This window comes from Myotis davidii, unplaced genomic scaffold, assembly GCF_000327345.1.
Source record: "Myotis davidii unplaced genomic scaffold, ASM32734v1 scaffold424, whole genome shotgun sequence".
NCBI lineage: Eukaryota > Metazoa > Chordata > Mammalia > Chiroptera > Vespertilionidae > Myotis > Myotis davidii.
Window position 1 is genome coordinate 302,263 of NW_006295827.1, and position 15,162 is coordinate 317,424.

At 42.1% G+C, this 15,162-nt stretch overlaps 1 protein-coding gene across 4 annotated transcripts in view; it reads left to right on the forward strand.

The window, feature by feature from the left end:
• RABGEF1 (RAB guanine nucleotide exchange factor (GEF) 1) overlaps positions 1-15,162 on the forward strand; it is a 49,351-nt gene that overhangs the window by 30,955 nt on the left and 3,234 nt on the right. For all 4 annotated transcript variants that reach the window (XM_015568556.1, XM_006770847.2, XM_006770846.2 and 1 more), the window contains 4 exons: positions 3,560-3,641; positions 4,531-4,663; positions 8,007-8,098; positions 12,825-13,081. In XM_015568556.1, the coding sequence (XP_015424042.1) occupies positions 3,560-3,641; positions 4,531-4,663; positions 8,007-8,098; positions 12,825-13,081 (564 nt within the window). The remainder of the gene's footprint in view (positions 1-3,559; positions 3,642-4,530; positions 4,664-8,006; positions 8,099-12,824; positions 13,082-15,162) is intronic.

Genomic DNA, 15,162 nt, shown 5'->3' on the forward strand with positions numbered 1-15,162 from the left:
GGGGAGAGATCAACCAAATGATTTATATGCAAGCATATAGGCCTAACCAATGGACACGGACAACAGGGGGGTGAAGGCATGAGTGGGGGGGATAGGGGGTAACGTAGGGATAAGGACACATATGTAATAACTTACTCAATAAAAAATTTTTAAAAAAATAAAAGAAATAAAAATAAAACATTTGATAAAAGTTAAAAAACCAACAACACATCTCTATATATAAAAGTCTAAGCGACTGTTAATGATGGAACCACTGGAATGACCTGTCAATCAGTTGCTATGATGTGCACTGACCACCAGGGGGCAGATGCTCAATGCAGGAACCGCCCCCTGGTGGTCAGTGCCCTCCCACAGCCAACCTCCAACGGCTCCTGGTGCTAAGTCATTCCTAGAGATCTGCTTCTGGATCGGGGTTTTGTATATAGCAGAGCAGCTCCCTTGCTGCAATCAGCCTTCGACACAAGGGTTTGTCTCACTCCTGTCCTCTCCCTTCCCCAGGGGCCTCTGCCAAGGTGGCAGCTCGGCCGCGAGGGAAAGGGGGGGGAGGTGGGGAGGCAGGGAACTGTGCGGTAGTGGGGCGTCAATGGCGGCGGTGGCATTCAGTGTCCATTCCTTCTGCACCCGGCCCAGCAACAATCACCTCCTCTCCCGACCCCACCAGGCCCTTAGGGCCTGGGCTGGGATGGGGACCCGGGGGTGGGTGGTGGCAGACACTCCCCTTTTCCAAGGGGGTTGAGGGCCAGCTCCCTTCTTGGGGCCAGCGGCCAACCTCCTGCGGTCCCCCCCCACACACACACACACACATACCTGTGCATGAATTCGTACACTGGGCCTCTATTATCTATACTAATAAAAGGGTAATATGCTAATTAGACCAGGTCAACTAGACATCTTCCGAATGTCCTTCCAGACAAAGCCACAGTGGCAGAGGCTGAGGTAGAGGCAGTTAGGAGTGATCAGGCCGGCAGGGGAGAGCGGTTAGGGGCGATCAGGCTGGCAGGCAGAGGGGTTAGGGGCAATCAGGCAGGCAGGCAGGTGAGTGATTAGGAGCCAGCAGTCCCAGATTGCGAGAGGGGTCCTGGATTGGAGATTCATGCCCCCCACATGAATTTCATGCACCGAGCCTCTAGTCCTATATAATAAAAGCCTAATATGCACATTGACTGAATGGTGGAATTACCATTCGGTGGGGGACAGAGGCGGCACCACGCCAGCCAAAGCAGGTACCAGTGGGCAGAGGAGGGGACGGTGATCGGGGAGCAGTGGTAACTGGTGGCAGCGGAGGGGTGATTGGGGGCGGGGCCAGCTGCTCACTGGAGTTGTCTCCTGATTGCTTCACTGGTTGCCTCCTGCAGAGGTAGGCTACTGGTGGCCGTGGCAGCGGGGCTGAAGGGGGGCAGGGCTGGCTGGCGCTGTTCCCTGATTGGCCTGCCAGTCGCCTCCCGCAGAGGGAGGCCAGAGTAACCTGTCAGTTGGACATCCCCCGAGGGCTCCTGGACTGCAAGAGGTTGCAGGCCAGGATAAGGGACCCCCCTGAGTGCACAAATTTTTGTGTGCCGGGCCTCTAGTATACTCTATAAAGCAGTGAAATAAACCAGGATTCCAGAAGTGGATTCAGTTTGTCAGGAGCAAATTATGTGACAACTGGAAAACGAAGGAGAACAGGGTTGCTTTTTACTAATTGCTGCTAAAAAAGACGGGAAGCTTGTATACAGATTATTTAAAGTCCTGTGTCTCATACTATTCACCTTGCATTCTAGCCAAATAAAAGAGCTAAACATGAAACAACTTAGAAGATTAGGATATATATTTTACCTGTGGAAAGGAGCTAAAATTTAACTGTTGAAGAATTGTTCTTACTAACCAGGTGAAATGAAGAATGGTATTAACTTTTAAACATCTGTGTAATGAAAAATTAAAGTCAGATAAAGTGGAATGAAACAGTGGGAAATTGTGGTGAATATAAATAAAAGCTTAACATTACAAAATGTATAAAATTTACTAAGCGTAGTACCTAGTCCTTACTAGATATTTCTAATTCAACCAAATGGCTCTCATATAAATAACAAATCAAGACAGCAAAGAACTGTTGTCAAGGTGGTCACAGAGTGCTGCAAATGCTGTGAGACCTACAAAGTTTTTTTATTTTTATAGGAATGAGAGCGTTTTAGAGGAGATACAGTATGAAGTGAGCCTTAAAGGCAGTAACTATTGGGGACTTTCTTGGATAGTGTTTGAAGGCAGCATCTGTCTGATGGACAACTGTTAGAAATTTGAGGCACAATCTAGCACGGTCAGTTGGACTGTGGTATGTTAAAGATGGATTGAAAAGTGAGAGAGATGAAAGGTGGGGAGAGCAGCTAAACAAGTGAGGTAATGAAGGCCCAAACCAGGAAAGAACGGAAGACAGATTAAGTCAGGTTGGGTCACTGCCCCTGAACCAGGACATCCTTTCTGAATTAAGCCAGAGCATCAGGGTCCGTATGCTTTACCAGGGTTTTGTCAGCCCTTTCTGTATGTTGTCCTGGGCCTGTAGAGGCAGTTTATGAGAGAGAGTCCTATGGAGTTTGCCTTTCTACAGTGACATCTTTGTGAGAATCCTTGGGAGAAGTTTCTAATTTTGGAGTCAGAATTTCACCTAAAAAATTAGTTTGTTTCTATATGTTGGACTCTGAATTGTGTGACTATTTTCATCTTAGTGATGATTGCTAGAAAGTTGAAAGACAAATTTTTGGATTGACTGTTGATTAAGTTGTGTATCTTCAAGGAATACATTTTTATGTTGTCATTCCTGGCTCACTTTCTGTTTCTCTCCATGTTTTGTTCTTCTTTCTTTCTTTCTTTTTATTTTTTTTATCACCTTCTAGTTTGCTGTGGTGAACTATGTTTATCTTTTATGCAAACTTCAAATATTCTTTGGAAGAAAGTGGGACATAAATATATGTATTTACACCTAAAAGTCAGTAAAACCAAATAAAAATTAATGAAGCGCAATGTTGTAGGAGTCATGGAGGAATAAGCACACATACTTGGCTGATGACTACATTGCAGTTTCTGAGGATTGTATCTAGTGATAGATACTCACAGCTATCTTAGAAACTATTAGTGACACTTAAGAAAATGTATCACAAAGAAATAACCCAAAAGAAACAGCTTCCACATAATTGTTTATAGCTATAATACATAAGAGTGTAAAGGGGGAAGGAGCCCAAATGCAGTGGTAGAGAATGGTCTAAAAAATTGGTTAATATAATAAAGCCATCAAAAATGGTTAAGTAGATTAGATAAATAGAAATGTACATAAACATGTAAATTATCAAAATATGCATCATACTCATTTAATAATATGTATATATAGTAAAAGGAAATGAGAGGTTATAGAGTGTTATAATTAATATTTATGAATGGGCTTTTCTCCCCTGCACAGTTAATATAATTTGTGAGTACTTTTGAGATTGGTACCAGTTTAAGGAGTGGGTTTGGAGACTACATAAAATTTAAGGTTTTACTCCTGATCTTTCTTCAGCTACCAAGCCGCCTCTTTGTCCCTTTGTTTTAGGATTTAAGCATTGAGGAACAGTCAGAGTGCACTCAGGATTTTTACCAGAATGTGGCTGAAAGAATGCAGACTCGTGGGAAAGGTAATACTTTGTTAGCCAGCCCAAATTGAGGGATTGCTGGTAGTGCACAGGGCCAGACTGCTGGATCTCTTAGCAGTTTCTCGCTTTCTCTGAAGGCCAGGCTGGTGTGCCCAACTCCAGCATTTTGGTAGCTGGTCTTACACTTAGCAGTGCCATTGAATAACATCATGTGTACTGTTCCAGATAATCAGAGCAATAGGGTAATTTATTGAGCAAGGCTTAATAACTTCATTACGGGTTGGGGCAGAGCTGATTAAAACTCTTTGGGAGGCTTCTAAATGAAACCCCCATTTTAGAATTACCGTCTTGGTGAGTTATTTGGTCATGATTATACATTTCTTAAAGGTTAAAGCAGGAGAAAAATTGAGGACCACTGATTTACTTTAGGTTTATAGGGGTTCTTCTTGAATTTAATTTCCATTGATGTTATATTTTAGGATGTACTTAGCATACATGTACATTTGAGAAATCTACCCCATGTATGTACTTTGGAGAGATCTCTAAGGTTTTATACTAAACCTCAGAAAAGTGAGGGTGAGTCTTACTAGCATTCATCAGTCTGGGGATTTCAAGTGCTTTTCTAATGTAGCAATAGGGAGGGACCCATGCTGAGTCTTCCCACTTGGGTGTGAGGAAGCCCTAACACCTGATAGGTCTTGCCAAAACAGCTTAAGTTAGAAGTGGGGATTATGTAAAAGGCAGTTCCAAAAGTCAGGTAAATTTTTTAAAGGTATTTTTCAATGTAACATCTCATACTTTTCTTTTTGGGTGTATTTAATGTAGTTTTAGCAAGTTAGTTTTCTGCTATGTAGAAAGTACTGTAAAAATAATCCTTAGTTATACATGCCCATCCTCATCTTGGGCTTTAATTTCCATTTGGATATTTCAGTGCCTCCTGAAAGAGTTGAGAAGATAATGGATCAGATTGAAAAGTACATCATGACTCGTCTCTATAAGTATGTGTTCTGTCCAGAAACGACTGATGATGAGAAGAAAGATCTTGCTGTTCAAAAGAGGATCAGGTAGTTGATTGTTTTGCTTTGTCTTGTTGTATAGTAATCCCCTTATCTGCAGGGGATTTGTTCTTAAGACCCCAAGTGGATGCCTGAAACTGCAGATAGTGCTGAACCCTATATATACTTTTCCCTCCTATACACATATACCTATGATAAGTTTAATTTATAAATTAGGCACATAATAGACTAACAACAATAACGAATAAAGTAGAAGAATTACAGTGTACTATAATATAAGTTATTTGGTCTTTCTCTCTCCCAATATATCTTATTAAGTTGAGAACTTCCACCTTTTCACTTAAAGGAAGAACCTTATGGCTTCTCTTTGGCATATTTGAATTACCAGCATCACTAACTCTTGCACTTTGGGGCCATTATTAAGTAAAATAAGGTTCACTTGAACACAACCACTGCAATACTGTGACAGTCAATCTCATAACTGAGACAGTTACTGAGTGACTATAGTAAGTGACCAATGGACAGGTAGAGTCTACAGTGTAGATATGCTGGACAAAGGGATGATTCACGTCCCGAGTGGGACTGTGCAAGGTTTCATCACACAGAACAGCAATTTAAAACTTATCAATTATTTATTTCTGGAGTTTTCCACTTATTATTTTTGGACCACAGTTACTGTGGGTAACTGAAACTGAGGAAAGTGAAACTGAACAAGGAGGGATTTAATTTACCATTGTATTTACCACCAGCTGTTGGGAGAATACCTTGTGGGAAAACAGGGCCTTTGAATTTCAGACCTTGAAAGCAAGCTAAGGTACCTGCCATCCTTGGCATATAAGCATTTGAGCTTATTTGTGGGGTCAGAAAGAAAAGGAATATGGTACATTGATAGGAGGAGAGAGCTCAAGGTACCATTTTGCTTATTCATCTGAATGCCAGCAGTTTTAGGTAAGAACCATTTTTGATGTTTCTGATTTTTTAAAATATCCAAATTTTCTAAGGAGGAAATGTCATTATTTTCTCATTTCATTGTACTAACTATCTTGTCAGGTAGGAAGCTGTAAATATCCATATCAAGGTGATGGGTATCATTTTTTTCTCCTCTCTGCCAGGGTTGCTCATTATTTAGCCATTCCTCTAATCACATCTTTCCGCTGGCACTGGGTAGATAATACTTTGCAGCACATCTGGTCTTTCACGGCCAGTAGAATGAGCCTCAGTGTTCTGCATTCCAGTGGCAGTGAAACACAGAGAATAGGCTATCAAATTTGGGAACCACACAAAGACTGAGCATGATGAGGTGTTTCTGGAGGAGAGGGGCCAAGGAATTTCAAATGGAGTTCCCAGATAGTGAGGCTGATGACTGATGGATCAGTACTTTCTGGTGTCACACTAGAAGTGAGAAGTTGATCTTGGGAAGATAGAAGATAGACCTAAATGGGCTTTGGACTGAGATTCAGGGTGAGAGCATTAGTCAAGTAAATGGTGGGCATAGGCAGCAGAATCTCTGGAGTGAAGCTGCTATGTGATCGGAGAACTCAGTAATTTAGGCTGAGGTGACACATGCTTGTTGACCTCTTACACAAGCTCCGATATGCTCCAGAAGTTGAGGGCAGAGCCTACAAGGACATTAATGGTGGTGGACAGGACAGGGAGCAGCAGGTTCTTCACAAGTATTCATTCTCAGATATCTAGTGCTTTCACACCTAGTATAATCTCATTACAGCCAGTAAAATTGTCTTCTGCTTTTCTTGTAATTAGTACAGAGGAGAAGCCTCACTTTAGGACTCTAGTTACTGTGAGCTTCTGATCTGTACAGGGGTGATGTGGTTGGGCCTAGAATTGCCCAATTAATCAATGGTGTCCCTTATTTTCATGTAACTGATGGAAATCCTATCTAATAAATGAGAAACATGGTAATTAGCATGTCTGCTACCCTTTCCATTGGCTAATCAGCGAGATATGCAAATTAACTGCCAGCCAAGATGGCGGCCGGCAGTCAGGCAGCTTAAAACTAACATGAGGCTTGCTTGCTTCAGTGACGGAGGAAAACAACGTTCCCCGCCTGCCTTGCTGGCCTCTGAGCTTGCAGTTTGAAACATTGTTACAAATATAGAAGCTAAATAAAATCCCAGGAACCTGCTTTCAGCCAGCCAGGATCTCAGAGCTGGAGTTGAAACAGTGTTTCGATTAAAGAACCCAAACAAACCAGATACCTGCCTTCAGCAGCAGAGGCCTCAGAGCTGGAGCCAGCGCTAAAGCTGGCCCAGAATATAAAAGAAAAAAAGGAGCAGTTGGGAGCTTCAGTCACCCACCAGCCTCAAAACAGCCCTCAGCCTCTCACCCAGACTGGCCAGGCACCCCAGTGGGGACCCCCACCCTGATCCAGGACACCCTTCAGGGCAAACCAGCCGGCCCCCACCCATGCACCAGGCCTCTATCCTATATAGTAAAAGGGTAATATGCCTCCCAGCACCGGGATCGGTGGAGCTGAGAGGCCTCCCAGCACCAGGATCAGCGGAGCTGAGAGGCCTCGGGATCAGTGTGACAGGGGGCAGTGCCCAAACCCCCTGATCGCCCTGCGGCTCTGTGTGTGACAGAGGGCGGGGCCACAACCTCCCTGTCCACCCTGCTCTGTTCGTGACAGGGGAAGGCGCCCCAACCCCCTGATCAGCCCTGCTCTGTGCCTGATAGGGGGGAGCTCCCCAACACCCTGATCACCCTGCAGCTCTGTGTGTGACAGGGAGTGGTGTCCCAACCCCCCAATCGGCCCTACCCTGAGTGTGACTGAGGGTGGCATTGCAACCTCCCGATTCTCCCTGTTCTCTGCATGACAGGGGGCGACGCCCCAACTCCCCAGTCGGCCCTGCTCTGAGCCCGACCATGGGCTGCACCTAGGGATTGGGCCTGCCCTCTGCCACCCAGGAGCAGGCCTAAGCCAGCAGAGCCAGCAGTTGGTCATCCCCTGAGGGGTCCCAGACTGCGAGAGGGCACAGGCCAGGCTGAGGGACACCTCACCAGCCCTGCCCCAAGTGCACAAATTTTTGTGCACCGGGTCTCTAGTGATAAGATAAATGGCTGCAGTTCATTCTGTTTTTATCTGTTTGTTTTTTGTTAATCCTCGCCTAAGGATATTTTTCCATTGATTTTTATAGAGAGATTAGAAGGGAAGGGAGAGACAGCGCGAGAGAGAAACATAGTTGAGAAAGACACATCGATTGGTTGCCTCCTGCACACATCCCGACCAGGATCAGGGATCAAGTCTACAATCAAGGTATGTAGACTGGAATCAAATCTGAGACCCTTCAGTCCTCGGGTCAATGCTCTAACCAACTGGCCAAGCTAAAAAGTCCATTCTTTGAACTGTTTTTACTGTCTTTCTCTCTTGTAGAGCCCTGCACTGGGTTACACCTCAGATGCTTTGTGTCCCTGTTAATGAAGAAATTCCTGAAGTGTCTGATATGGTAGTGAAAGCAATTACAGGTCAGTGAAACTTTTTATATATATATATAATTTTTTTATATTTGGATATTTTCCCTTGAAGTTAACATATGTTTTAGAAACCCATACTTATTTCAGTGAGCAAAAAGATAGTAAAGTATTTCTAAAATTCAGACTGCCGAAGACATATTCGAATGTGGTGAACATGATTTCCAGGAGTGTTAGTTTTATGATTAGCAGGTAAACTACTTTCCCCCTTTACTTTCCAGAACCCAGGCTTCTTATTTCTTGGGTATTGAACTAAACTAAGATCAACTACAGATAGAATAAATTTCTTAAAACTCAGTTGCATTAATTCTTTTTTTAAATATTTTTATTGATTTCAGAGAAGAAGGGAGAGGGATAGAGAGAGAGAAGCATCAATGATGAGAGAGAATCATTGATCGGCTGCCTCCTGCACGCCCCCTACTGGGGATTGAGCCTGCAACCCGGGCATGTGCCCTGACCAGGAATTGAACCACGACCTCCTGGTTCATAGGTCAACTCTCAACCACTGAGCTGGGCTTACTTGCATTTATATACTCAAAGTAAGTTTGGAGAGAGGGAGGGAATTGGTGAGGCAAGGTCATACCCAAACTCGAGTTACATATTAAAATGATGCTTCTAATTCGTTGTTAATCAGAGATGTGCTTTGAATTACTTTCCTGGTTTGTTCAGAAAGTATATGAAGTGCCTTATATTGATGTGGTTCTGCCATTTCTGGATAGGTCTAGGCACCTAATAAGGTTTCTGTTTCTTAGTCAGAGGAATAACTGAGTAGAAGTGCAACACAAACATTTAAAAAACAAACAAGAAACAAAAAAACTCCTAATGGAAAAGACATCCAATCTTGGACAACTTCTCCTTCATTAAGAAGAGTTGGGAAGATTTGCTCACTTAGAGATTGTTAATGAAATTCTGCCGGGTAGAAAAGTAGGCCAGTTGCCGATAGTGGTGTTGGAGGCAGGCTATGAAGTAGGCTGGCTCCTTTGATTATAAGAACCAGAGACTCCCTTAAGTAACAGGAAGAAATGGGAGTTTGCTTAAGATATTATGAGGGCTGGAAGGGAGGCAGGACTTAGAAACAGCTCCAAGGCCTCTCTAGAGACTGAGTTATCTACTGTTAACATGATTCTTTTCCACTTTCTCAGGTTCTGCTTATCTTTGCATTTCAATTCTTGTCATTACATGAATAGTTTCTAATTCCCCGTGAAGAGTCTAAATGATGTAGCTAAATATTGTCATCTTTGTTGTTCAAAGCTTTTCTGCTAGGCCATGTCATAGGTCCAGTGAATTGAGTTCTTTGGGTCAAGGCCTACTTTTTGCTCAGGGAACATTATAAGAGATTGAAGGTGACAGCCTTTCAAAAGCCTGAATGTGCACCTTTTAGACTTTTACCAAGTTCAAGACCAACTGGTTTATGTTTCAAGTACTGCATAGGAATTTATGTCAAGAACTCTTTTCTGAAAAGTCACAGGCCAGACCTTGCAAAACGAGAAACTGCAAGTACCCAACTGTTGTTTACTTAAAATTGAACTAAGAAAGAGGATTTCAGTACATCAACCATTTGTTAATAGAATTTGAGAGGTAAAAATTTTCTTTCAAGGCACCTGAGATGATGTTTCAAGAGATCTTTTGATAGTAAAAATTCAGCCACAAAATTGTAAACACCTTCTTACTCGTTCTCATTTTAGCTGATACCTTGCCAATCCAAGTGCAATATTCTACCTCTTTGAGAACCAAGGATTATATGATCACTTTCTTCCTAATCTTTAAAATTGTCAGTCTAAGTATAGGAGTATTTATAGGACAGTCTATAGTAGTCATCTTTTAAAAAAATAATACAGTTTTTAAATATAGAGATGTCAGCTCAGTTTCTCCAAGTCATCCCATGTGCTACTAATCAGCACTATCATTTTTGTTTATAAATACACTGCATGGGGCATTTTCCATTTTAGTTGACATCTGGCATCTAGTGGGTGGAGGCCAGGGATGCTACTAAACATCCTGCAGTGTATGGGACAACCCTGCAACATGGAATTTTCCATTCCAAATGTCAAACATAGCCTAGAAGTACAGACTACTTTGTTTCAAAACTCCATTAAAGGTAAGTCTAGATATCTGCTAAGGTAGAGTAGGCACACTCAACCCTACCTTTCCTACTGATTAGAAGAAAAAGCCCGGGACAGGAGACCCAAAGCAAGAACTCTGAAAAGTAAATAGTAGCAGGTAGATTGGGGAGGGAAATCATTACTAAAAGAACAGCTAATACAATGGCGAGTTTCCTGTTTTGTTTGTTTTTCCTCCTGCATCTCCTAGTTTAGACTTTAGGGCATTGCAAATCATAGAACTGCATGTTGTGGTATGAGTGTCCAAAAGAGTCCAACAGAGAAACTTCTTTTAAACTGAATGATATTCAAGAAGGAGATGGAGGGGTTGCTGCAGGATGAAGAGAGTGGGAGAAATCCCTTGGACTCCCCCCAACCCCCACCACCCCCATTATATACTCTTCTTTACACTCTTGGCCCTGCCCCTTGGCAGTGGCAGCTACACATGCATCCAGATAAAAAATAATTCATTTTTTATTTACTTTAAAACATAAACAAAAATTAATGAGAAAATGTTTAAAATAGAGAATAAAAATCAACAATAAAAGGCTTTGAAAGTATAAAAAAATCTTCCCCAGTATCTTTTTTTGTAATAAGTTCTATTTACATAGAAAAAGAAAAATAGACTGAGACATAGTAACAATAATTATAATCCAGAGATAAAAAGTAAAGGAACTAATAATAAAGAAAAATGAAGATTATATACTTCACAATGTAGGTGCATAAGTAAAGAGAATAAAAGCATTAGGAAGGTAAAGTAAGGCCTCTGCACTGTCCGGTGTTTCTGTCTTCGACACATGGTGGATGGTCCTGTGAGGGTCCCTTGAGTAGCTTACCTCATGGATAGGAGCTGAGCAAAAAGAACTCTCTGGCCTGTACCACCTGTCACCTAAGTCTGAAACTTTTATTCCTGCTCATGGCAAGAACTGGTATCAAATTCAGCTGCCTCAGCTGTTTACTTTGATGATATTCAAGATGGCAAGCATGTATGTGCATCCAAAGGCACACTTCCTGCCCTTGTTCTGGCACTGAGTTTGTATCTAACTTTTCCTCACCATCTCCTAGTCCTCTGACAACCGGTGTGTGCATATAAGAGTCCACCAGTTGGCCCTAGCTGCTTTGGCTTTGTGGATAGAGCATTGACCTGCAAACTGAAGGGTCCCAGGTTCAATTCCAGTCAAGGGCACATGCCTGGGTTGCGGGCTTCATCCCCAGTGTGGGGCGTGCAGGAAGCAGCCGATCAATGATTCTCTCTCTTCATTGATGTTTCTATCTCTCTCTCCCTTTCCCTTCCTCTCTGAAATCAATAAAAATATATTTTAAAAAAAGAGCCCACCAGTTGGACTTAGTGTTAGTGAAGGGCAGTGAAGCAATTTTTTTCTGAGAAATAAAATGTTTGAGATTAAATATATACCCTTGATTTATCCCTTTTGCTAACAGCAGGTTATAAGTGTCGTAAAGTTTCTGTAGATGTTTGTGGCTAGTGGAGATTTACATGCTGTGAGGGTCGGCCACTGCAAACCTCTGTGTGATGGGTTTCAGCAGCTGTATTTTGATATCTAATACAAAGATGCTTTGTACCATATAGTAGCCACATTGCTAAAAAGCAGTATGCAAATTGAGGATTTCTAAACTGAATTTTACAATACATTAAGAAGTAATTAAGAGACTTATTTCTCCATGAAATTCATAAGTAGTTTTACACCATGATTAAAAGAATGGGCATTAGAGTCAGACTTGGTTTCATATCCCCCCTCTGTTACTTGCAATGTGTATCATCTTGGGCAGGTCATTAAAGTTCTCTGAACCTCAATTCTCTTAATAATAATAATTCCCCTGCCCTAGCCTGTGTGACTCAGTTGGTTGAGCGTTGTCCCATGCATTGAAAGGTTGCCAGTTTGATTCCTGGTTAGGGCACACGCCCAGGTTTTGGGCTTGATCCCTGTAGGGAGCATGCAGGAGGCAGCTGATCAATGTTGCTCTCACATTGATGTTTATATCTCTGTCTCCCTCTTCCTTCTTCTCTCTCAAAATCAATTAAAAATATATTTTTTAAAAAGTATCACTTGCATCATCTGAGGATGAAAAGAAATTTGTAAAGCATACTGTATAGTGCTAGGTCATGGTCATGTGTTCTATAAGTATGAGCTGGTATTTACTGTTTGTGCAATCTAAGTTTTTATTTATTTATTTTTGTTAATCCTTGCCCAAGTATATTTTTCCCGTTGATTTTTAAAGAGAGTGGAAGGGAGGGGGAAAGACAGAGAGAGAGAGAAATGTCGATGTGAGACAGACACATCAATTGGTTGCCTCCCACAACGCCCCAACCAGGGCCAGGGATCGAGCCTGCAACCAAGGTACATGCCCTTTACCGGAATCAAACCCACGATCCTTCAGTCCTTGGGCCAACACTCTAACCACTGACCCAAACCAGCTACGGCCGATTTAAGTTTTATTCCCCACCACCCCCTTCCAATTTAAGTTTTATATACATTAAGTTAACTGGTGGAGAGGAGGTTAGTGAGGTTACCTCGCCAACTTAATAGGATAAAGTGATTGTCCTAATGCTTCTTTTATGTAATTATTTTCTCATTGGAAGCACTGTGTTTTCTGTGTTACAGATATTATTGAAATGGATTCGAAGCGGGTGCCTAGAGATAAGTTGGCCTGCATCACCAAGTGTAGCAAGCATATCTTCAATGCCATCAAGATCACCAAGGATGAGCCAGCTTCAGCCGATGACTTCTTACCCACTCTCATTTACATTGTTTTGAAGGGTAACCCCCCACGCCTTCAGTCTAATATTCAGTATATCACCCGCTTCTGCAACCCAAGCCGATTAATGTCTGGAGAGGATGGCTACTATTTCACCAATCTGGTGAGTATTTGTGATTTCTTGGTGTTATGGAGAACCACCATGAAGGTATTGAGTTTAGGGATATGACCAGTCACTCATAGGCCTGCGACATGTTAATTGCTCCTGAGTTGAGAAGTCAACATAACTACAGATGTTTGCTTGGTGCCACAGTGCACAGGTGACCAGGCCATACAAACACTCCACCTCCCAGTACTTGACCAGAGATTATAGTGCTTGTATGGGAAACATGATAACCACATTGAGGAGTCTGCTGCTTTGATCCATCATTCCCCAGAGTCCTGGGTATAAGAGCCATTCACTTACATGGCTTGTTTCAACCATGAATAAGTCAGATCCTAGGCTTTGGTTCCTTTATTAAAAGATTTATTTTTGTTGTATTTCTACAAGTTACCACTTAGAACTGAAAACTAAGATATTTCAAGAAAGGGTCAGTTTAGAGAATGTGAAATGATTTTTAACTATTGTTTTGCTGCAGTGCTAATTAATTCTAGGCAGACAAGCTTGAATTATATATATCTAAGTTATAAGACAGAGTAATTCCTTTTACTGAAGACTAAACTTCTCTTTGCTTAGACAAGATATACTGTCAAACAATGAACTTGAACCTCAGCACTGTAAGTGCTTTGTTTCCTGTTCTGGAAGTTGTACAGGGTAATAGGTAAGGAGAGGAAGCCAGGGTAAGGAATCTCCAAGCCTCCCAAAATTTGTTGAGATTTATTTTTACACTAGAGGCATGGTGCACAAAATTCGTGCAAGGGTAGGGTCCCTAGGCCTGGCCAGTGATCAAGGCCGATTGGGGCCTCCCTTTCCCAACTGCTGGCTGCCAGCTGGGGCCTCCCTTCTTTCCATGCCACCCCCTGGTGGTCAGCACATGTCATAGTGAGAGAGCGGTCTCCCGGTCGAAATCCCACAGGGACAATTTGCATATTAGGCTTTTATGTATATAGATAGGTATTCACTTTTATACCTAATTTTGTGTTCATCTTTTATTTATTTCCTTTTAAATGAGTTCCCAAAAGCGTATAAGCTTCAGGTCCCTCAAAACCTGGATTGCCCTTGTTACGTATCACCCTCAGCCACTGTGTTCCCCTACCTGTCACTGTAGTGCCAGCATCTGGGAAGTGTGGTTTGTAAGTGGAGGAATTTGGGACTATTTCAAAATGATGCTTGCTCCATTATTTGGAGCACTACTTCTTAACATAAAGGAAGCATGCACTGGAGTACTAAAGAAGAAAGAGCATTTTGGAGTCAATTGTTATGTACAGAGGATTAGATGATCTGAAAATCCTGAGAAGAATAAAGATGGAGAGACTGGGTAGTAGGAGAAATGAAGCAAGGCAACTGACCGGTATCTCTCTCTCCCCCTTTCTCTCTCTCTAAATATCAGTAAAAAGATGTCCTTGGGTGAGGATTTTTTTTTTACAGATTCAGGTGAATATTTTTGTAAAAATAGCATTTTTACAAAAAATGCAAAAATGGTGCGTGCTCATTGTAGAAAAATTTAATCAATATAAGAATGTGTAACTGATGGAAGTCTGTTTCACTGTTTGTCCTAGCATTTCTATACTAATAATTGTTGCCATTTATTCATTGCTTACTACAGATCTATGAGCTAAGCACATTACATGTGTTACGGTGTTTAATTCTCACAGTAAATCTGATATTTCTCCCCTTTTACTCATGTGGAAACCTCACAGAGCCTAGGTAGTTTTCCTAGGATCACACAACTCTTAGTGTCAAGTGACAGAGGTGACAACTCAGGTTGTCTGGTTTTAAAACTTGTACTTTTGCCCTGGCCGGTATGGGGTCAGTGGATAAGAGCATCAGCCCGAAGATTGAAGGGTCTTGGGTTCGATTCTGGTCATGGGCGTGTACCTGAGTTGTAGGTTTGCTCCCCCCAGCCCCAAGTGTGCGGAGGCAACCTGTCAATGTTCTCTTTCAGTCTCTCCTCCTCCCTTCCACTCTCTCTAAAAATCAATAGAAAAACATCCTCTAGTGAGGATTAACCAAACCAAAACCAACAAACACAAAACACAAACTTGTCCTTTTAACATGTGATTTAAAATATCTCTTTGGGCCGA